Source organism: Ambystoma mexicanum, chromosome 10 (assembly GCF_040938575.1).
Source record: "Ambystoma mexicanum isolate Mex_15411 chromosome 10, UKY_AmexF1_1, whole genome shotgun sequence".
Classification (NCBI taxonomy): Eukaryota; Metazoa; Chordata; class Amphibia; order Caudata; family Ambystomatidae; genus Ambystoma; species Ambystoma mexicanum.
Genome location: NC_090932.1, coordinates 1,559,744,959 through 1,559,768,658, shown reverse-complemented (window position 1 = coordinate 1,559,768,658; position 23,700 = coordinate 1,559,744,959). Strand labels below are relative to the sequence as shown.

At 45.3% G+C, this 23,700-nt stretch overlaps 1 protein-coding gene across 3 annotated transcripts in view; it reads right to left on the bottom strand.

Moving 5' to 3' along the window:
• LOC138492580 (ras-related protein Rab-36-like) overlaps window positions 1-23,700 on the bottom strand; it is a 176,853-nt gene that overhangs the window by 131,952 nt on the left and 21,201 nt on the right. For all 3 annotated transcript variants that reach the window (XM_069619851.1, XM_069619852.1, XM_069619853.1), the window contains exons 3-4: window positions 18,141-18,232; window positions 10,322-10,387 (exon numbers count right to left, since the gene is read on the bottom strand). In XM_069619851.1, coding sequence (XP_069475952.1) covers window positions 10,322-10,387; window positions 18,141-18,232 — 158 coding nt within the window. The remainder of the gene's footprint in view (window positions 1-10,321; window positions 10,388-18,140; window positions 18,233-23,700) is intronic.

Below are 23,700 nucleotides of genomic sequence, written 5' to 3'. Positions count from 1 at the left end.
CCAGGAGGTTCACCCTCAAGCTGGGAGCAGACCTGTCCCCTTAGGCCTTCCAGAGATGGGCACTCACGTTGGCCTTTACTGAATTCGTCCCTATCAGGACCTCCTTCAACTAACAAGTCTTTTAGTTCAGGATGATCGTTGGGGTCAAATACTTCAGGCATCGCCACCTCCTCTTCAGGCTCGGGCGATTGACCAACTTCCTCCACCGCAGTGGTAGGCGAGCTCGGGGGAATATTCTCTTTCCCTCGTCTTGACTTGTCGACTCCTTTCGCCTAGGGTTTCCCCTTCGGCTGGGGCGGCGTATTGGTCTTGGCCAATGCTGCCCGTGCTTGAGACCGTGTGTAGGGTCTTTCGGCAGTGTCTCCTACGAGCCCTAAAGCTCTGAGATCATTACCTAACAAGACCTTTCCCGGGACGTTTCTCTGAATGCTCACTGGAATCCTGACTGCTGTAACATTTAAAGTAAGATTTACAGGTATTACTGGGAACATACGGAGTGGGCCGTCAGCCAACTTAGTGGGCAACAGAGTAGCTCTGGCAACTTCCTCTGAGTCTACCAAGGTAGAATCCACTACAGTTCAACTGCACCCACTATCCCTAAGAGCTGGAGTATCTACTCCATTGATCAGCACACTGTCTTTAAAGTAGTGCTTGGTATTATCTGGAATCCTAGCATAAGCCTCTGCGACTTTAGGCTCCCAGGAACCCAGGGAAACTAAAACTACCTCAGCCTCTATCCCGCTGGGAAATGAGTCTGAGGAGAAGGATGCTCCTGTAATCTCTTCTTCCTCGTAGGAGGAGAAGGCCAGATTAGCGGAGTGGACCCCCAAAGGTCTAACCTTACACCAGGGATCCCCCTTCACGTGGTCAGTTGCTCCACAAGCAAAACAAGATCCATTGGGTCTGTTTACATAGGGAGGCTTATTGTAACCAGAGTTCTGTTTCGGAGGCTGACCTCCACTACCCTGTGAGTTCTCTTGTGTCGTACCCTTATTTTTCTTTTTGTGGCCCTTTTGGGAAGAAGATTTGTCAGATTCCCCACCCTCCTTATCTTTTGACTTTTTCCCTTCCTCCTGCTTACCAGGATGAGTTTTGTCCTTATGGGACACTCGATGTGACACCCATAAGTCTGCTGCAATGGCCAGCTTCTTAGGATCTATCTCCTTCGAATCAGCTAAATGCTGCTTAAGCTCCGGGGAAGAAGATGCAAAAATGTGTTCCAGCATGACAAGATTTATCATGCCTTTGAAGGTAGAAACCTTATAACCTTCGACCCAGCCAGTTAAGTTTTTCAAGGATTCAGTGACATAAGATACCCAAGTACCACCTTCATTTTTCTTATACTCTCTGAATCGTTTCAAATATTGGGCCGGAGTCTTCCCAAACTTTAAAATGAGAGTTTGCTTTAGCATTGCGAAATCAGCTCGCTCAGCCTTCGACATTTCCATAATGGCACTACAGCCAGAATGGGGCAGTCTGCTGAGTAACCAGGCAATCTTATCAGCATTGTCAACTTGTTGAACTTTGCATGCATACTCAAACGTATTCAGCCAGTCCATAATGTCATTCATTTCTTCATACACACTGAGCAGATCTTTCGGAAACCGTGGATGAGAGGAGGCCCCAGACCCATGTCCAGGACCCTTGGACCCATTTGCAACCTGAAGCTTGGCCAGTTCCAACTGGTGATCCCTGTCTTTCTGTTTTTCTGCCTGTTTGATTTTTAGTTTGGCTACGCTGAATTCAAGCTCCTTCTGCCTAAACCGCAGCTCTTGCTTCTTGAATTCAAGCATAGCCTCCCCATCAGCACTGGCAGAGGAAACATTAGACATCTCATCCTCCCTGTCCTCGTGGTCGCGATGGATCAGTGCAGCGGCAGAACCGTCGGTTCTACCAGTGAGAGCAGCCCCACCTCCTTCCGCACTGTCCTCAGAAGTTATAGCATCAAGCTGCGCTCCTGGCCACGCAACGATTCTTTGGATCATATCCAATTTCGTGCCTTGAGAGGAAACACCTCTCCGCACACATCTTTTTCAATGTTTCTGATTTGGAAGCATTTAAAGTTAACAAGGTATTTGTTTCCATACTGTTAGATAGGACTATGGCCTTTTTAAAGTTATACTACAACAATTCACTACGTGTCCTGGTTGGAATAACCTGAAATGCCTTAGTTCGTGCGCATCACTGGATGCCTTCAGTCGTATCCCACCGCTGTACACCAATTTGTTAAGACGGATTTCTGAACTCTGCCCTGGTGGCGCAGAAGTTCAGAAGGCCAACCTAATTACTTGGAACAGGGTAACCTCTGGACGAGCCAGACCAATCAAGGTAGCGATCACGGCGGTCAAGACTAGGTCTCAAGAGGGGTGAGGGTGACTGAAAGCCCGCAATGAGCACACAAAGCAAGGACACTTACAAACTACTCCAAACAGGTGTTATATTACAAATATATACACATTTATTCCAAGGCCTTTAAAACAATGACCTTAGTGAGAAATCACAATACAACTCTAGTAAACCAACACATACCATACCAATACAATATATATACAAATACAACAAGTCTCAAGCGTTAGATGCACGAAATGTGTAGTCCACCTAAAAGGGAAGGAAAAAAGGCAGTGAGAAATAATGCTTAGACCCAGTCCGCCTTCAGAGGCACCTAACTAAAAGGAAGTCCGAGCCCTGCGAAGAGTGGAGCCTTGTTCTCAAAAGTACCTGCACACGCTGGTGCCAACGGGCAAAAGGGGAGTCTCTTCCAGGGGAATCAGGCAGTTCAGTTTAGTGCACAAATGAAGGAGAACAAGTTCCGCGACTCAAGCGCAGCCTCCACTGTGGGCAGAAGCAGAGCGCGAGTACGGAAAAGGGTGCTGTTTTGACACAGCGGGGAAAAGCTATGGGCTCCTGCAGGAGGGCGACCAGTTCCTAGCTATGCTACTCACCGGTCCCCGATGCAAGCAGACCGAGGCTTCTCCGCGTCAGTTTCAGTAGCTGGCAGGTTCAGAAGAGCAGGGAACCTCTCGTCGTCGTGTTGAGTCTGCAGCAGCAGAGTTGAGTAAAAAGACGTCCCAATCGAAGAAACCCGCACAGTTTGTTACCACAGCAGGGCAACGGAGCGGCCGTGTGTATCTGAGCCAAATGTACACTACTCACTTCAGACCTGGGAACGCGAAGTGTACGAAGCGTGTGAGAGTGACAAGGACTCGAAATACTACACAACCTGGCGGCGGTTACAGAGCAAAACTCCGGTGTAAGCTGGTCAGTCAGCTGGATGGCCCAGAGACGCTTCCGAAGGCTTACAAGCAGGAAATGGTGAAGATGCCGAGAATAGCTGTCCCCGCTATTCCAAGGGTCGAAGTACCAGTACAGGCCTTCTGGTTCGATCAAAGGTGAAAAGGGTTTCACAAGGCGACAGCAGTGCAGAGGAGCAGTCCTTCAGCGGGTCACCAGCGATTCCTCGGTTCAGCCTCTTGGTTGCAGGATACTTGGCTCCTGCATTCCTTTGTTCGTGAGAACTCAGGAGATCGACATGGTAGTGGTGTTTTCAGCCCCCTCTTATCCACGGTTCCCTTCGCGCCAAAACGGAGGGGACCCAATGGGAGATCCGCTCATCAACACTCACACCATTCGTGGACCAATCACTGACCACGGTGGTCCCAGGCATTCACACCACCCTAGACTCTCTGGCACCCAGGATGTGTATTGGGACCAGACATCCCAGCCCACATCCTGGAGGCACACACAAGACATGTAGAAGCCCGCGAAAGCATCCGTGTTTCGCGGGAAAGTACATGCCCAAATAAGGAAGGCCCCGGGTCGGCTCGACCTGGGGAAGGTGAAGGGAGCAAGACGGTCAGCGGACAGGACAAAGGAGCCTCGTGGTCTGGCCATTTTGGGAGCCAGGCCACCATTTTGGGTTAAGCGCGAGAAACGCGCTTAGAACGCCAAAAGGAGCTCAAAACACAAGAAACGATCGCTGCCACCATTCCCGTCCCTGAATCACTTGCACCGATCAGTTACAATCCTAGACAAGTATCTAGGGCCTGTAGAAGGCTAGAGACCCAAGAGAGCTGTAACTTAGCTTACAGTGCCCTCTTGTGTCATGTTGCACGAAAGCCGCAACATGATAAAAGAAACTACGGAAAACAGCGTTTCCCGGTACTGACTGTCTTAAAGGCATGTCAGTTTCCCCGTAAGAAAGGAGCGAAAGCCCAGAGGAGTGCGGCAGAAGGCTGCACTTCTCTGGCAAAGTCAAGAACAAGGTGAAAAACAACAGCAAAAGGTTTAGGGTTTGCCACATGGAAGGAAAATGACCTACAATTACGAAATCTTTCCTAACAAGCACAGGACAACGAGAGGGGCAGGAGCAGGTACGAGAAGGAGAGCGGAAAGCCGGGATGCTGACATATTGCGAGCAAGAGCAAGGGGACGCAAGGCGAGGGACGCATCTCCAAGAAGCCAAAGAGGTGTTGAGCGGAAAGCTGAGAAACTGCAGGAATCCTTCCTTTGACGTGCCTGAAGGTTACTCGCTTCCCTGGAGAGACAGGAGGGCCTGTGAAGGTCTTAGAAGGAAAGGGGAGAGATCCTGACCTCGGACGCGATAACAGAGAAGAGCGGGTTACAATCTATAACAGCCGGTGAGTTCTTTAATGAAGGGAGAGCCCAGTTTTTGAAGTTGCCAATGTTAACAACGTTGCAAGCAAGACAACGTGTCTGACGGCAGACGCGAGAAGAGAAAGATATGATTGTTGTTTTGGAAAACCAAAGAAACAGAGTGGTCCTGCGGAGAAAGAAAAACGCATTATGGAACGTCTCTATGAATTGTACATCAGAAAAGGGAGCGGAAAACTGTGTTAAAAATGGAGGTTTGAAGCAAGTCGAACATGGAGGCTGACAAGAAAATTAGTTGTGATCCCAAAAGGGCTTGTTGACGAATCACGTGAATGTTTAAAGTATGAAAAAAGTGAGACTTCCAGAAAGTGCCAGGAGAGTGTATGTGAAACCAAGGTGCTAAGGGAGCACTTGGGAAAAGAAGGACCTACAAGGTGCTAAGGGAGAACGTGGGAATACAATGAACTACAATAACCAAGATGCATTGTGTCGAAGTGGTCATGCATAGGCCCAAGTAAATATATATGGAGGTAGCCTTGCCGGTAAGAGTGGCAAGGCTACCACCATACCGGCATGAAAGTCTGGCACCCACGAATGGGCAATTACCAGGGTATTCCGACCCCGCCGGACCCAGTGATTGCCCTTTCATGGGTGCCGGTGCCGACAGATCCCCATTCCCATTTCAGCCCCATAGGGCTCAATGGGAATGGGGATGCCTGTAGCACCGTCACTGTTCATAACGGTGCTGGTGCTACAGGCATGCTGTGCTTGCGGGTGCCTTTCATTCTGCCAGGGCAGACCTGGCGGAATGAAAGGCACATGCGGCACAACTCAGAGTTTGCCGGTCCGGTAACAACGGTACCGGCAAGCATACTGGTACCGTTGTTACCGGATCGGCAACCTCGTAATGAGGCCCATAGACTTTTTTCTCCCTTTGTTTGACTGACTGATATGGACTACGTTATTTTACTTTGATGGTTGAGACTACTCCAATTATAGAATTAGGGCCAGCTAGGAAGTCTCCAACCCCCATTTAAAACGTAATAAAGGTGTTGAAACTTGTATCTTTTTGTCTGTGTCTAACATGTGATACCATGCCTGCCTCACAGCTGGTTTAACCTTAGGAAGGTTCTGTCTAGTGGCTTGGCTAATGCTTGTTCTTTCTGTGACTTCAACAACTTTGGCTCCGAAATCACAACGGTTGCAGGCTGCTTCCACTTCCTGACTTCCTGACTTTATGACTTCTGCTACTGCTGCTACGGGCTCACTTGAGACCTACACCCCTCCACAACACCGGTTTCTCGGATCAGGCCTCGATAAGGGAGTCTCCTTCTCTCCAGCTTTCCTCCGCTTGCTTCTGCACACAGTCCTCTGGTAAAGGCACAGCCTCAGTTCTGCATTCACAGCAATGAGGCGCACCTGGAAAGACTGCCAGTTTCCTCCAGTCTCTTCCAATGCAGCCACAGCTAAACAGGGTTTTGAGCACAGGATCAACTTAGAGTCTGCAGGTGAAATCTGCTCTTCCTTTGCTCCAGCGTCCCTTGTGTGGCCACACTTCCTAGTTATTGCCAGCCTTGTGCTCTGCTTCTTCTTCTGCTACTACTGACGTCCTTCCAGCTCCTGCTCTAACTTCTTTCTGCTACTCCTTCCTGATGCATCCTTTTATACCCCTCAGGTGGGTTAATTGGCTTCATGTGCAGATCCTTCATATTAAATGCCTGACACTGCCAAAGGCTATTAGGCCTGTCTGCCTGTCCTTCACCTCTACATGCCTCCTCAGCCCTCTTCTTCATCATAGTCCCTGGGGCATTCTGGGACATGTGGTCCTTTTTTTAGGGAAATTCGGTTTTCTTACTTCTTTAGTTTGGCAAAGGGCTATCAGAAAGGCAGGATTATGGGGAAAGTTGAAAAGGGGTTACTCCTAGTACCCCTGGCCTGATTCCCCACTCATGTGATCCTGCTGCAGCACACCACTCCCAGGGTCAGGATCAGAGAACGCATGTCTTCCGCTGGCCACATGAGTAGGGTCCCAAACCAGGTTCCTTGGGGGAATCCCAGTGGATTCTCCACACTACCTTTGGCCCTATCTCCACCCAGGTGATCCTCCCACAGTACCCCACCCCCAGGGTTGGGATCAGGAAGCGTTACCTTCCTCTGGCCACCCGGGAGGAGACTTTAGGCAGGGTTTCACTGAAGGATCCGCAGGGTTCTTCATATTTCCAAGACTTTGGATTCTGGTCCCTCCAAGGGCGTTCACCCAACAGCGCATTGGGACCATAATTATGGTGAAAGGTGCTTTATAAATGGCAAAACTGATGAAAGAATCATGTAAACCAGGGATATATGGGGGAAGGAGGGCAGGTTAAGAGACTGGGACCAAGCGGAGGAAAGAGGCATAAGATATGACTGCATTTCTTTGGAGGTGACATTCATGTGAATAACATATGTAATATTCACAACAAAATGATGATGTAAACCAGAAAATATAGTTAAAGTATTTAAATAAAGTTGCAAAAGTTGTATTCAAATTTGTCAGGTGATTATACATTGAGTGTTCATGGTCAAGCTACGTCTGTTTCATTTTATTTGCATTTATAAAGCACCTATTAACCACTTAAGCATCGCAATGCTGTCACTTAGGAAGATATTGCTCCTGTGCCTAGAATAAAAGGAGTTTATGTCTGTGGCTGAAACACATCAATTCAGTGGTTAGGCACAGCTTCTCAGGGAGCGAGTGCCAAGCTTTTGTGGCATGGACCTAAAATGATCTGCTCAGGTGAGAACCAAGCAATTCTGTCCATCAGATAGAGAGGAGGCATGCCATACCGGGCCTAGTGGGTGACTGCCAACAACTTCTGTTTTACTCTAGACCTGAGATGGAGCCAATGTAATATTGACCGGAGAGCTGTGCTTGCACGTTGGAGTAGTTGTAACTATTCTGGCTGCCGCATTCATCTATATTTACAGGTTCAAGATGTTTAAAGACACCCACACAAATAACACATTATAGTAGTCTATCCTAGTGCAAATGATTGCGCGAGCACAGATATCTCAACATTGCTTCGGTAATAGCAGCCTACAATGAGCAAGTAGCATAGGATACTAGTTGGTGCTACTTATGAGAGAGTTGACATAATGAGCCCTGGAAAGGGAGATTTCAAAAATGACCCCGGGCATTTTAACATTGTCCAAGCCATAAAATGCTGGTGTCATCATAGAAAATCCAGCATGTGTTCATTTATGTTTAGGGCTCGTTTGGGCTGAGTGAACAAGGAGAAGTTCAATCTGAGTTTGATTAAGACGGAGCCAATTGTTATTCATCCTTACTTCAGTATTCTTAGAAAGCTTGTTCACTTTCGCACGATCAGTGCTAGATTCCACGCTCAGTCTGAAGAGGACCTGAGTATCATTTGCATAGTTGTCAAATTCAACACCTGGCTGTAGAATACATGGGGCAAAAGCTTCCCTTGCAGCCAGAACCAGCGACTTGTTTATGTCTTCCAGACAATGATTAACCTTAATGAACCTCCCATGAGGCCAAGTGGGTGAGGTTGCTACCCGATAGTCCCTCTGGGTGTGGTACTCAGTGGGAGGATTGCATGGTGAGGGATCCCCTCTATGGGACCTGGGACTACTATCCAGGGAGAATGTGGTATTCCCAACCCCTCCCTCTACCTCTTGTCACACACAAACTCCTTCAATACCCCGCACTTCAATATGAGTAGCCCAGGAAGAAAATCTACATCTTATTTGAGGAGTAATGAGACGAGGGATAAATGAGGAACCATGAAGATCACTATGAGAAACAACTAAGGTGAGCGGTGTAGTTACTCAGGAAAAGCCACCGAAAGTCACATCTTAAAAAGGAATGACAAGTCAAAGAGAGAATCCCGCCTTGGAGGAACCGGGAGTTTCAAAGGCGATAGGAGAAGAGAGGCCAGGAGAGCACACACAGAGACGCTTACCCACAGGCAGAGGCGTCCGGGAAGGTCCGCCATGGACGGACCGGCAGACTAAGAGAGGCTGCGGACAATCAGCCGATCAAGGACACTGGTACGTGCGGTCAGCAGGAGATGCGCAGCCTGAGAACAGGGAAGCGCTGCGGAGGCGCGGCATGGCAGCCCCTATAGAAGCCAAGAGAAGCCAGAGCACGAGATCGAAGTGACCCACGAACAACCAGAGACCGCTGGTAAGCACCCTGTGGAGCTCTGGGTGGGAACGGTTGGTGGGATCCCAAAGGGTGTAAGTCTTAAGAAATAAGGGTCTGGTTCCCACAGCACATAACGAGTAACCTCTGAAACCTTCTTCCTTGTGGCAGTATTTGGGAGAGAAGGATCCCAAATACTACGAGCCAAAGAAGTAAAGAAATAAGGGTCTGCGACCCACACCAGAAAAGTGAACCGTGAAGCAGATACACAGTCCCTGGCAGGGTAGTGAACCAGGGCTGTCCACCAGAGTTGTGAAGCAGAAAGACAGTCCCTGGCAGGGTAGTGAACCAGGGCTGTCTACAAGAAAGAGAAGAGTAACACAGGCTAAAGACCCCATCACTTGTCGAACTGTCTGAGAAGCCTGAGGAAGGCCATGGGAAGGGAGACATTCCCCCATCACTTGTCAAACTGTCCTAGAAGCCCAAGAAAGGCCAGGGAAAGGGAGACATTCCCCCATGAATTGTTGAGCTGTATGAGAAGCCTGAGAAAGGCCAGGGCAAAGGAGACATTCCCATATCACTTGTTGAACTGTCTGGGTAGCCAGAGAAAGGACAGGAGACGGGAGACATTCCCCCCTACCAAAACCTGATAAAGGTTAAGGGGAGGGGTGGAGGACATACTCCTATCACTTGTTGAACTATCTAAGAAGTCAGAGAAAGGCCAGGGGAAGGGAGACATTCCCCCATCACTTGTCGAACTGTCTAAGAAGCCTGAGAAAGGCCAGGGAAAGGGAGACATTCCCCCATCACTTGTTGAAGTGTGCGAGAAGCTTGAGAAAGGCCAGGGGAAGGGAGACATTCCCGCCCCCCCCCTTCAAAAAGAGTTAACCTACCAAAACCTGATGAAGGTTAAGGGGGGGGGGAGACATCCCACTAACATTGTGAACTGTAGACCAGAGGGGAGGGGGTCATCACCCTGGTCGAGAAGATTAAGGAAATTAGTACATGAAGGGCCAGGGAAAGGAGGTCCTTATCCACGGAAACTAGCCAAGAAGAACCCAACAGTGAAGACAACTATGGGCAATAAGGAATGCTGATGTTTCTTCGAACTGTGTTTTGAGAACTTTTAAACCCAGAACTTTGTGTTTTCCTCTAAACGAGATTACAACCTGGGGAAGGGAGGCTTTCCCTCGGGATACAGTCTCACTTTGGAATTCTTGGAGACTCACCACTTCCTTAGCTTAGTATTGAATGTAAGGGAAGGAAATAGGTTTCTGACTGTGGACTTTTTATTTTGGACATCCTGACAGACTCTGTAGTATTTTTAGTTGGAGGGAGGGAAACCCCTCTTAGAAATAGGGTAAGATAGGTGTCATTTTTTCCTTTTTTACACTAAATACAAGGCTATGCCAGTCAGCATGACAACATTGTGTCAGACTCGTACTTCTGCACCTTTAAAGAATATATGTTTAGATTATAGGATGGGTGACTAGGCACATCTATAAATAAGATCTGTTTGAAATCCTGCAAGTAAGGCTCAGGCCAGATCAAATGGTATATTACCTGCATATGAGGCCAGCTTTCGGAACACCAACGTCTCCAATCAACACCACTTTTGATGGTTTAAGCCTGAAAGAAATGTATTTCACAGTTATAAAATGATTAAATATTCCTTACAACACTTTTTGTGTCTAAGTTGCAATAACTCTTTCTGAACCAACAACTATAACACAGAGTTGTAGCAGTAAGTTTAGGCATGACAGATTTCCAAACCAAAAGATAACCAATTATTGTAGCCCCGGAGGGATGGGGACCTCAGCTGCACAGAGGTGTCAGTCATACTATACGAAAATAACTCCAGGAACCTAAAATGCCACATGGTCACAGATCTTATTCCAGACTTCTGTAAAACGGGTTAGAACACCTAGGAGCAGTGTGACTTAAAAACAGATCCCATATGTAGGACCACAGTAATTTAAAACCGGTTCCAACACCAAGTAGCAGAATCACTTAAAAACCAGATACCACAATAACCAGGTACACAGCAACTTAAAAACAGTTGTAAAATTGAAAGTAATAATAACTTATGGGCCTCATCACGACTTGGGCGGTAACGGTAACGCTATTAGCGTGGGCGGTATTAGCCCTACCGCCGAACTCCCCGGCGCTAATAGCGCCGGATCACGAGTTTGGCGGTAATGTACGTCCCCATTCCCCACTGAGCCCATTTGGGAATGCCCCATTCCCCATTGGGCTCAATGGGGAATCTTTGTGCTAATACCGCCGGCCGGATTTCCCACCGGCGGTAATAGCACAAATTTTCGGCAGATTTGCCCCCAGCTCAGAGCTGGGGTGAAATCCGCCGAAGCCCTGATTCGGCGGACCCTTAAATCCGGCGGTAATAGCGCTACCGCCAGATTTAAGGGTTACCGCCGAAGTCGTGATGAGGCCAGGTCCAATAGCCAGGAGCACAGTCAGAAGCCAGATAATTTCTAGTATTCTACCAGCTCATAACCTGTGAAATGCCTGCGAGTGGCTTAACTCATTATCTCGAGCACAGCAACCCTAACCCTGGACCTTATGGCATATATTCCATTGCTTGTTTCACACTAGGAATCGCAGGCTCACCTATCTTATTATTTACTTTCAATTAATGCAATAAGTCATAGACACACAGAACATAACATAATGTTGGATGCAAAAATAGAAATGTAAATGCCAAGAAAGACAGAGTCCTGATTCGGAATGTGTTTTGGAATCCTGAGTTCTGGCTTAGATCTGCATGCAGCTCCTACCATACTAAAGTCTTAAACCAGGGTTCCCCTCAGGCCCCACTTCCCAATAAGTGTTACTGAGGCATGATTACAGTTCTCCTACTTGCATAGTTCTGACTCGGACATACTGCAGTATCTCTCTTCATAGAATATTGGCCCCAAATGTCTGGTATGTCTCTCTTTTTAGAGCCCTGGCCCAGGCCTCCCTACTGTTTCTCTCTTTATAGACACAGTACCTACATGGCCCGGAGGTTTGCTTCAAGAGACCCAACCCAGGTCTGCTGATGAATCTTTTTGTAATGACCTCACTCATGACTTCCTTCCCGTTCCTCTTTTTCTAGAACCATGACACAGGTCCCCCTGTTTGTCTCCCTTTTCAGAGAAACAACTTAGGTGTCCCTGCCTTTTTTCTTGCCAGAGACCATGCCCAGTTCTCTCTGCAGTCACTCTATAAAAACCAAGCGCAATTCTCCATGTTGTTCCTCTCCATCTAAAGACCTGTGCAGGATCTTCTTGCTGTTTCTCTTTTTCTAGACACCTCACTGTAGGATAGAAAGTCCTTTTGTTGCCCACTTTGTGAGTCTCCCACGATTTGTGCTTTCATTTGTTAAGCTCCTGACCATTTTTCCCCAGTGAGCTGCATCCAAGTCTAGATGGGTGCATTAATGTTTATCGATTGTTGTGCCCATTGGCGCTGCTGCATCCGTGGCCCTTAGTTTCCTTGGGCCAGTAACCTTGCCCAGACAGTATGTTCTGATTCTGTCTAGTGGCAGTTTTTCCATATGTCATGGCTAACCCAAGTTTGGCTATTTTGGCACAAAGAGAGCCCTTTTGATCTTGTGAGACCTTAAAATGGTGTCTCATGGTTTTGGTCCAGTAACCAGGTACAATTGTTTTGTTGCCCTTTGCATCTGTGTGTGTGGCAACCGGAAAATTCCATGTAGGGTCAGCGACGGTGTGAGCTCCATAGATCAGCTGGAAAGAGGCTTTGAGAAGGGGTGCCTAGTGGTGGGATGTCTAGGACTCCTGTGGATTTCACATTACCTGAGTTTCAGGTGCGAATGGCTGAAAAGGTTTGTATATAGTCACCAGCACTGAGTGACTGGCTGTCAAGTGTTTGAGTGATGCAGGAGTGTGTGATCGAAAGGGTAAGGTCACCCCCATATCCGAGGCTAAAGAATAAAAGCTGACATCTTATACCAGAATTTTGTCAAACATTACAGCTTGATCCTGACACCCCAGGATGCAGCAGCCACCAGCGACGAAAGAAGCTCTGTAACAGCATCTCTGGACACCTTGAAAACCTGATGCGAAGCAAAGCTACTCCTTTGACTAGAAGGAACACTGCGCAGACCTCCTGCCCTCTGATCTGGCAGGACCAGTAGGATCACTACCTCTGCAAGGCATCTTTGAGCTCTTCTGACCTCCAGGACTTTCCTGTGTTGCCTGATGCTGACGCGAGCGTAGTGCCTCTTTCCAGAGACCCGGTGTGGCTCTCGCTGCTGTTGACCCCTTTCCTAGATGACAAAATCATCAAGCAGGTCCTTGCTACCACTGCTCTGGCATGGGCCCTCCAGTGTCTTGCCCTGCTATACTTTGTTCAGACCGTGACCTATGAGCCAAGCTGGGGTTTACCACAATGCTTTTCCAAACTCGAAGATGCTACAATGCTATTTCTTAACTTAATTCTCAACTGTAGGTGACGCTGGCTTGCTCTAAGATATTTGTTCATTTCCTCCCAAGCCGTGATCTTTCGTTACTGACTTTGCCCATATGGTGGATGACTATAAACCCGCCTGTGGTGAAGGTGAAGCAGCACTCTGCAGGCTGTTCCTCCACAAGACTCTGGCACTTCATTTGTAGTTATTCAGCTTCTTTGAGGTTGCTGGCCTCAAATGGCATCTTGCTTCTCGTCCCACGGCCATGGGGGACTTTCGCTTCCAACCCGTCATCCAACGGACAACTGCAGCATTGCCAGCTGATGCTTCAAGGCCTACAAGCTCAGAGTCTGTGCTGCTTTCAACTGCTTTCTTCATCTGGATTGCCTCTTGGGGGTTCTCTGTTTCACATCGGTGCCTTTGTTCCAATTGTTCAGTTTTGGGGGTCATCGTGCAGACCCCAGCCCATCCGGACATGAACTTTGGCACACAGTTGAAATCTGAGCTCTTCTGTGCAATCTTCAATCCGGCATTGGTTGGTGGGTCAATTTCAGTAACTGAATCTTTCCAGCTGGGCCCCATTATCCATCTCTGGATCTTCTTTGGGGTTCTCCATTCTGTGGGGCCCTGTGTGTAGTCAACCGCTCAACCTATCACAATACTCCTTGATTCTAAAGGGAATAACATTTATATTGTAGTTGGGGGATTTCAATTCCTAACAGGGACACATGCAAGGGGCTGCTGGACTTTGCTGGACTATGAGCATTTGTATGATTGTGTGAGGTCACATTTCCTGAATATATTTCCATGAAGGAAAGGTTATCGACTAACGTTTACAATTGTAGATATTTCTTTGCAAACCTTTCTATTAAAAATATACTTTTACAAATATGTTGCGTGAACCTTTCTATATTGTATATCTTCAAAGTATTTGCTGTACCTTTTGTCCATCCTAAACCTTCCATAGCGTTTGCCTTGAGTGCCATAATATCTTTTGGAGAGGAAGGTTAACTTATGAAAAAATCTGTAAGCCAAATAAGGTGCATATATCTGGAACCCGAAAATAAAGCTTAGGAAAAATCACCTGGGCCAACCTGCTGTTTATAGTTTTCTATAAATCAACCAAGGTTTCCTTGATGTTTCTAGTTTCATAGAGTAGTGGCCCGTTTCTCCCTTTGGGTAGTTACTTTCTGGTGCTCTGATCCAAGTCTCACTGTCATTTTTGCGATTAAGGGGTCCCAGTAATATTTTTCTCAAGAACAAACATAGGTTTCTCTGCCATTTCTTTCTATCTAGAGACCTGACTCAGGATTTCCTGCTGTTTCGCTCTTTCTATAAATCTGACCCAGAATTCCATGTTGTTTCTCTTGCCAGAGATCCAACCCACATCTCGTTGCTGGTTCTTTCTGGGGACCCACCACTAGTCTCCCTGCTGTTTCTCCCTTTCTAGAGCACAGTGCTTCTTGCTCCAGATCTCCCTTGCAAAATATCGCAATGTAACCTCGTTGACAACGCTTTCTTTAATGAATGCTTGCCTGGGCCTCCATTCCATTTCTCTATATCTCGCCACCGACCCATTTCTTCCTGCCATTTAACTCTTTCTGTAGACCTTACACTGGTATTTCTGCAGTTTTTATTTGTCGACCCAACCGAGGATACCATTATGGTCAGGGGTCAAGTCCTAAGAATTAAAGTGGGGGGACTCATCAACATACGCAATGGGATGTGATGTTGCCAGAAATTAGCATATGAAGGTGAAATATGCACATTTCATTAAATTAGCTTTGCATAACAACCTAAATTGAATAGGATGAATGGCAATTGCCTTTCATAAAATCAATACACACACAAAACCAAGAGAGTATATTGTCTTGTAATAGTGTTTTTGAAAACTTTAAAAGGTGTGCATGTTTTAAACTCCAAGAACCAATGCAAATGTTTTCCCTGGGACCGAAATGGGACTTTCACCTTTAGGTGTTAGTTAATTTCCATCAGGTTATATAGTGTAGTGGTGAAATGTCCGGCCTACAAATCTGCCGACTGTGGTTTGATCCGAGAGGTCGGCTTTAATTCATAAATTCAAAGAAGACATTCAATGTTTCTCATTTTAGCGGGGGGGGGGAGGACTGAGTCCACCCTCTGAATAAAGTCGGTGGACTCCATCCCCCCGAGTGTACCCTCGACTTGAGCCCTGATTCTGGTGCCCCCTTTCTAGAGAGATGACCCTGTTTAAGTAATACTTTAATCACCATTTCTACTCTCCCATCACACCTGTAAACAGTGCTTTGTCCTCAGGCCAAACTGTATTCGATTCTAACTGCCTACCACAGTATAACTTGACCACACCCCACCTTCGTGAACAATTTCTACTTCACTCCCCACTCTTGTGTAGTTTAACTACCCGGTGAACTTGTAGCTAGTGTGGTGCCATATAACTACTCTACCCAATAGAATACAGTACAATACATGTTTTCTTGTTTTTTGTCCCTTTTTAAAGACAAGGCTAAGGTCTCGCTGACATTTCTAGTACTAGCCCAGGTCTCCCTCCCATTACTCTCATTCCAAATACCTTAATCGTGTTTCCTCAGAGTACCTCTTATTCTTGAGATCCAGCATAGGTCCTCCTTCAGTTTTTCTCTTTCTAGAGACAAGTCGAAGTTATCTGTTGTTTCTCCTTTTCCAGAGGCCTACTTAGGTTTCCCTGAGGTTTCTATACATAAACATCCCCTTTAGAGGTACCTCTACTGTTTCTCTCTTTCTAAGTACAAGTCAGAGTTTGATGTTGTTTCTCCTTTTCTAAGGATCCACTCAGGTTCCCTTGACATTTCTATATTTACAAAGCCCTATCACAGGTGTATCTACTGTTTCTGTCTTTCTGAAGAGTGTGCCAAGTTGCTCTGCTGTTTCTCTCGTTTTTATGGCCTCCCTAAAGCCTCCCTGCCATGTTCCTCCTTGTACAGGACTTGCTGGGGTTCATCCCTTAACTACAATCCAGTTCAAGTCTTCCAAATGTTCTAATGTTACATTTTCAACGCGGAATGACAGCGCTGGTTGATCCGCAGCGTTCACGCGAAGAAGAAAACACTCACAAGCTCCCTTGTGGAATCGATACAGATTGCCATGGCGCTTGTTTGCACGCCGGCGCGTCTCGTGTCAGCTGACACCTTGCAGGCGTAAGGAACGTGCACCTAAACCACGCCCCTCTGTACTTTAAAGCACTGCTACTCGTACAGCTCTCTGCTGCTAATTGTAGCGTTATTCTCCTTGCGGTTACATTCTGTATTCCCTTCTGACTTTCAGTCAGTGCTTATTGTTGATCTTCTGGTTCCCGACGCTTGGCTATTCAATTTGGACTGCATTTGGATACTCCTTTGGTTTGGTTACACCCGCTCCTTTACTAACCCAGACTTCTTCACAGACTGCCTGCCTTTTTCCTCAGTGAAGTGACTTCCTGGTACTACGGCCCACTAAGGTAATTGGTTGTCCTCTGTTCTCATCCACGGCCTCTTTCTGGTTCCTGAGGCCATTTCACTTGCTGCTATCCTGAACTGTTCACACTATTTAAAACCCACTCTGCTGGATTTCACCGTTATCCTAAACTTGGAACTTGGTTTCTACATCCTCTGGGACTTCAACATTCTACAGTGAACTTCTCACCACGTGCATATTGACGCTTTCCGGTACATGCACCAACCCGTTACTAGTGCGTCCCTTGTGCCGCCCGGGTTACTCTCCTGTACTAACCTACCTTTTTATTATTTTGTCCTTTTGTTGATTTCCCTCTATTTGGACTTCGTTCAATCCTGCCAGTTTTCCCTTCAGGTCTGTGTTTGAATTATTTATCCATTTATTTCTGGGATGCTCTGGTATATTACATTTATGTAGAGGGTAATAGTTTATTTCTTTTGTAGGTTAATCCTATAGCAGAGTCCACTCCTCAAATCCTATCTAGGTATTCCTTAGTACTATTGTTTTCTTGCATTCCTTCATACCTTGGCTCCTCTAACCATCTTTGTATTTCTTTGCAGCATTGGTTGGCGGTGTGTGTTCTCTCCGCTCTTCTAGGTGATTGGCAATTCTGCCTGTTCAGGTTGAAACAGCAGAAGGGCACATCGCAGAAAAGAGCCCCTCCTTGAGGAAGCCTGAATCTTAGAATTCAGGGGGTGTCGGGTTACCAGAGGCTGTCTTGTGAATATCTGTGGAAACTACCGTCTCCAAGGTTGCCTATCTACAGGCAGTGATCAATAACCGGAATGGTGAGTAACATCTAAACCTGGGCTTCTCTCCAATTCCTTCTACTCTACAAATCCAACTAATGCTTCCCTCACATTCCCCCTTTTTATAGTTGGGACGCAAGCATCCATGCAGAGCCTTGCTTGCCGAATGCTGGCACTTGGCCACTCTACATCTTCTCAATTCTCATATTTCCAACGTAGGTCCTTGCAGTTCCACCTTCTCAGATTCATAATTGACGATCCTCTGCAGAACTCAATTTCTCAGATTCCTGGCCCATTCCTCTTTGCAATTCTTCACTTCCCAGATTCCGAACACAGGCACCCACAGTTCCTTACTTCCTAGATTCCTGCACTAGCCCTGCCTGCTGACTCCTGCTTACAGTATTCAGTGCCCTGGTCACCTTGTTATTTCCTTTCAAAGGTTCTTCCTCAAGATTGTTAGTCTAGGTGGATCAAATGATATATATACAAGTTCAGCTTTTTAGTCAGTTTTATCACACATGGGGTTGCCTCCATACAATACCTCTTTAGAATCAAAAAGCAAGCTACCCCCTGCATTCCACCTTGATGTGTTATGCTAATTCAGATAATAAAATATAAATGTCCCTTTAGACATGGCAGCTTTCCTGAGCACTAGACACACCTATAAGATAAATGGCACGCCTGCAGTTGCATAGCTAGACAACCAAAGCCCCTGCCCTTTCCAGTGACTTACTTAACAGTTCCAGGGGTGTGTTCTTCACAGGCGTGAGTCACCTTGGGGTGGAAGTCTTCTTTCAGCTGGAGGGAGGCTTCATGTGTGAACCACTGCCAAAAGATACAGAAGGTCACTAGGTCACTAGCAGCCAGCAAAGTCTCTTTACGATCCCCTTTGGTCTCCAAGGTCTGAACCATGGCCTGAAAACTCAGCTAATAAGCTGTGGGGAAACAGAACCATTCACTGATTCCATTTGATTTGATTTGAATTATTTGTATCTCACATGCTGATGAACTTAATCGTATTTGGGCATAGGTGATATATCAACTAATGACAAAGAAAACAAAAGCACCAGAATTCAACTCACATGCAGTACTAAGGAACCGGTGGCATCATTTAACCCTAGCTAGTGGTAATATTAATTTAAATAAATGAGTCTTTACCGCTTTTCAAAAGAGACTCAGTGATTTTGATGCCTGAATCTCCAGTGGGAGTCTGTTCCAAACTATAGGTCCATAGACCGCAAAGCTCCGGTCACCCCATGACACACAAGAGGAAGATGGAATACTAAACAGCAATTTGTCCTCAGACCAGAGTGATCGGGTTGGGTTGTATGTATCTGTGAATTTTATCCCCCAAATAGGCTGGAGCCAGATTGTTTAAGAATTTAAATATAAGGCAGAGTACTTTGAAGTCAATTCTGTCCTTCCGAGCCAGCCAATGTAAAGAACAACGAAATGCAGAAATATTGCCTGATTTCTTCACCCCCCACCACCAGTCTCACTGCAGCGATCTGCGCTTTTTGTAGTCATTGGCACCAGGGGCGTTGCTAGGGGGGGGCTAAGGCGGCTATAGCCCCTGATCTTTTGGTTGTAGCCCCGGATAGAATCTCAGGAGCTACAGCCAAAAGACTAGCTAGCCCCCAGTCCCAACAGTTCCGACATCAGCGTAGCCCCGGGTCTTTTCCAGACCTAGCAACACCCCTGATGGGCACTGTTTGGCTGGAATCCCTACAAGCAGGCTGTTGCCGTAGTCAGGTTGAGAATGTACTAATACTCCGACCACTGCGGCCTGTTTGTCTGATGGTACATAGAGCACAGCCTGACGCAGGAGCCGGATGTTATAATAAACGGACTGCACCTTGGTACTCATCTGGGCCTCACTACTCAGATTCTCTGACCCGATACAGCCCAGATTCTTAATCCTGGTGGCAAATGGATGGCCCATACCCAAAAGGTGAGGTGTCCGGGGGCAGTTACCCACTTCCAGAAGATGTTTGGGTCTGAACAATGCCACCTCAGTTTTCTTGGCATTAAGCAGAAGCCAGTTAGCCGCCATCTTGCTACTGACCTCATCCAGACAAACCGTGACTCTCAGGAAGGAGTCTTCCAAATGACCTATATTAACATATACCTGCTTATCATCAGCGTAAGAGTGGTAATGCACCCTATGTTTCTTAAGATGTCCATCAGAGGACACAGATATCCGTTAAATAGAAAGGGGGATAAAGATGATCCCTGCAGCACCAAACGGTCTGGTCCATGTGGTCAGATGCCCACCGTTCCAATTTGACCCGCTGTTTCTGTCCTGATAGAAAAGACTCAAACCAGGGAATAGCCTGTGCTGAAACTCTTCCAGTCATCTTCGGTTTATCAATTAAGATATACTGATCCATTTGTGATCAAATGCACTGAAGTGGATCCATCAATCTACACGAGGGATCTAACATTTATGGACATCTAGAAGTCATGGGTAAAAAACTGCTTTTCGCAGTTTTCTGGGAAAATAAGGACATTTTTGGAAAATGTGAAATATATCCAATACTTATCTTTCTAAGCACACTTTACACATGTCAATTCATTGTGATACTTTAAGAACATGCAATGTATACCAGATGTATACTTTATGACTTTGATCGAGAAATTGTATTGTTTGGTATGTTTATTAGAAGGAGAGGGAGGAAAAACACATAATTTAGTGGTTAGCTTATAGACATATTCAGTAAGCTACAGATTTTGCTGGAATATTTCAGAGCAAACAAAGTGATGTTCACTTATTTTTCTGTTTTAAGAATGCAAACGAAACACTGTGGCACTTAGCCATCCGCTCCTTGATCAAAAGTCAGCAAAAGGGAGACAGAAGCCCACAAGCAAAACTTACACTTGGGTTGCAAGAATTGTACGAAACTGATGCTATAGTGATATGAAAGCCTTTCTGTTACTTAGTTACTAGAAAACATTTTTGGGAAGCAAAAGGCAACAATAACATTTGATATTTATCAACTGGAAGTCTGTCCCAACAATTTGGGGAAAATGTTGCTTGCTGTAGTATGCCGGCTGAAACACTGAACGAAACAGATACGGCCACTAATTCTTATGCCTATTCATGTGATCTTTTCTATGCAATTCATTATTTCCTTTTCTGTTTTATGGAAAACAAATTAGGCAAACATGTTAGTGCTTCATTGCATCACAAATGTAAACTTCAAATGTAAAATCAATGCATTTTCATATTCAAGCACATCTAGGATGAAGGCACCCCTCTCATGATATGATATGATATGGCATTTATAACGTACCTATACACAGTGTTTCATGCAAAATTAAACGCAACCGGGTCCCTGATGTGTTCAAAAGAACTCTGTGGCCTAGCAATTATCATGGACACATAGAATCGAGATTATGCATACAGTAAAATAAGAACTAGAATATCTATTTTTTTTTTTAAATAAAAACATAATACTTAACAACTGAGGGAGATAGCGGCATAATACAGTCACAAATCAGCAACGACTTATCAATATTTCTTTGTTGTACTTTGGTAAGTAGGTCTGGTGAGCTCGTAAAAGTACTTGTCTGAGTCATAACCATCGGTCAGCCCTCTTTGTACCCTATCTATATTGTTTGGGATGCATTAAACAAATATTTTGTGTATGGTGCACATATATAAGCGGGTTGAGAAGATCTTGCTGGCATTGTCCGGATACAAGCTATTTCCATATCATAGCAATATGCCAAGATGGATAAGCAATCTTTAACATCCGGGCATAAAGGGGGACTGTTTTTGTGATACCCAACAACTGGACCATGTGTAATATCACAATGTTCCATTATGATGTGATTCAATGTTATAAAAACACTCTTCCAGAGGTTTTGTTTGGGCGCACAGTACAATGCTAAGTGTGTAAAATCAGTATGTGGTTTTGAGCATCACATGCATTCATGAGAAGTATCCTGATAATAGTTTGGCTGGTGTATAATATGTTTTATGCAGATAGCTAAAATGAATGAGCTCGAACCTAGCGTTAAGCAAAACATATTTGATTTGAGCATGTCTATGAACCCATTCACCAACTTTAATTATTTGACCCATAGAATTCTCCCATTTTTGTTTTCAAAGTGGTCGATCCTCCTGTCAGTTTTTGGAAAAGCTTACAACAATACTTTCTTGAAGTAGTTCCATAATCAGCGGTTGGTTGGGAAAGGTCTCAAATATGTGTTTGAATGTATTCCATGATTGGAAAAACATGCATATGTCCAATGGAGAGATTTCATCGCGTCCCCTGCACACCTATTAAACTGTGCAACTGTCAAAACTTAAGAATATATCAATTTTAGTACCTATGGTAAACAAGGCCCGTATTCTTTAGAAAATCCTTAGAAAATCAATTCTTGCAATTCAGTCACAAAGTATTTTTTATCAAGTTCAATAAAACTGATTAAAAAAAAAAAAAGGAACATATTCTTCATGACCACATATTATTGAAGACACATAATATTGGTTGGATCAATTCATCAGCTCATTGCGTTTCGGGATTCATTCCTTTCCTCAGGGGCAATCAATTGTATATTGTCTTTATGCACATCCACACCGCAATGTACAAATTAAATAAACTCATACATGGGATTCACCATTGATAAACGTCTTATCCCCACAGCTACCAAAGTGAAGACTTTAGTAGTTATTCTGGAAGCATCTCTTATCTCAGAAGCTCACATTGTAAATGTGGTGAACAAAACACAGTACTACCTTAGATTACTATGGTTAGTGAAACCCTATGTATCAAAATCCAATTGCACCACCCTTGCTCGAGCATTAATCGTGTAGAGGATTCACTATTGTAATGCCCTACACAGTGGGGCCAATAAGGGAAGCCTTGGTCGTCTGTAGGTCCTGCAAAACGATGTTGTGCTCCTGTTAAAAAATGTGAGCAAACACAAGCCTATCTCGGAACATAGAAGAAACCCTCACTGGGTCCCGGTGGTGGCCAGGATCCGGTTTAAGGCGCTCACTAGTGTGCATAAAAGCGGTTATGGGCAAGCCCCAAGATACTTAAAAAATCGTATGAAGGTGATTGTCCCTAAATGAGCCACCAGATCCAGTAATTAAATGAGTCTTATGATCCCTACTAACAAACGAGTCAGAGGTTATGGTAGATCCTTTCCTGTGCAGGCTGCAATGGCCTGAAACAAACTACAGAAAGAACTGTGTGGCAAACCTAATTTGTTGAACTTCAGAAAGCGTTTGAAAACGCTTCTATTTGAATAGCTATGGACTTCCCGTGATTCGACTTAGATTTTCTAACTCTTCTTCTCTCTCTCTTCTGCGCCCTGATGCCTCTGGGCTCGGCGCCATATGAACAGATACCTAAAATAAAGAGTAATCTACTTTAGAAGGGTATATTTATGCATAATTACAAGGTCGAAAATTGCACAATAAGTCTGTCATGGTATATCCAAAGATTCATTCACCTGGTGTAGGTCAGGATTTGGACACTCCAAGCTGTTCACGTGTGTTTCTTAGTTTGAGTGAAATACATATTTCAGGGGTGGAAAATGTAGAACCTAGTAGGTAGAATAATAGTACATATTCGAAATCCCCTTATCGCTCATCCTGCTATACATATATATACAAGATAAAAGTATATACAAGATTAACAATCTACAGAGCTTACTTTCCAAAGGGGTCACAAACAGAATAGGGAGTTCTGGGTTAATCGGTATGTTAATCCCTGTCTCGTGGGTATTCAGTATGTTCACAAGGAGAAAAACCTCTAAAGTAACCTGAAAGGCGTTCTCAATCTGTGAAAGAACGTGCAGGTGTAGACATAGTAACTATACTCACTAAGATTGTAACAAACTATCATCCGGGATTTTTAGTAAAAAGAGAAAAGCTCTCATATTATTTTAGAAAGGAGTAAAACCGTCCAATGGGAGTTTTCTGAATCTCCCTGCTTAACTAGTTTTCCGCAGTCTGTGTAAAAACTGTGAGCGTCATCTTGGGGTTGCCGGAAGGCATACTCAAGATGGCTGCCTTACTTATATGCGTCAATGGAGTGATGCTGTCACGCAATGACGTCAGATGTTACCTTTGGGCGAGGAAGTATGCGATAGAGTTTCGCGAACGTCTTCTGTTCAAACTCTAGAGATGCTCAAAAAGTAAATGGGACCCCAAACGTTGTAACTCCTGGTTATATTATTATACCGGTTTACCAGCACAAGTGCAGGAATTCCACGTGTTAAGTGCTTGATGTCAGCAAAAAGTTGAACAAGTCATTAAAAATACATTTAAATTAAAG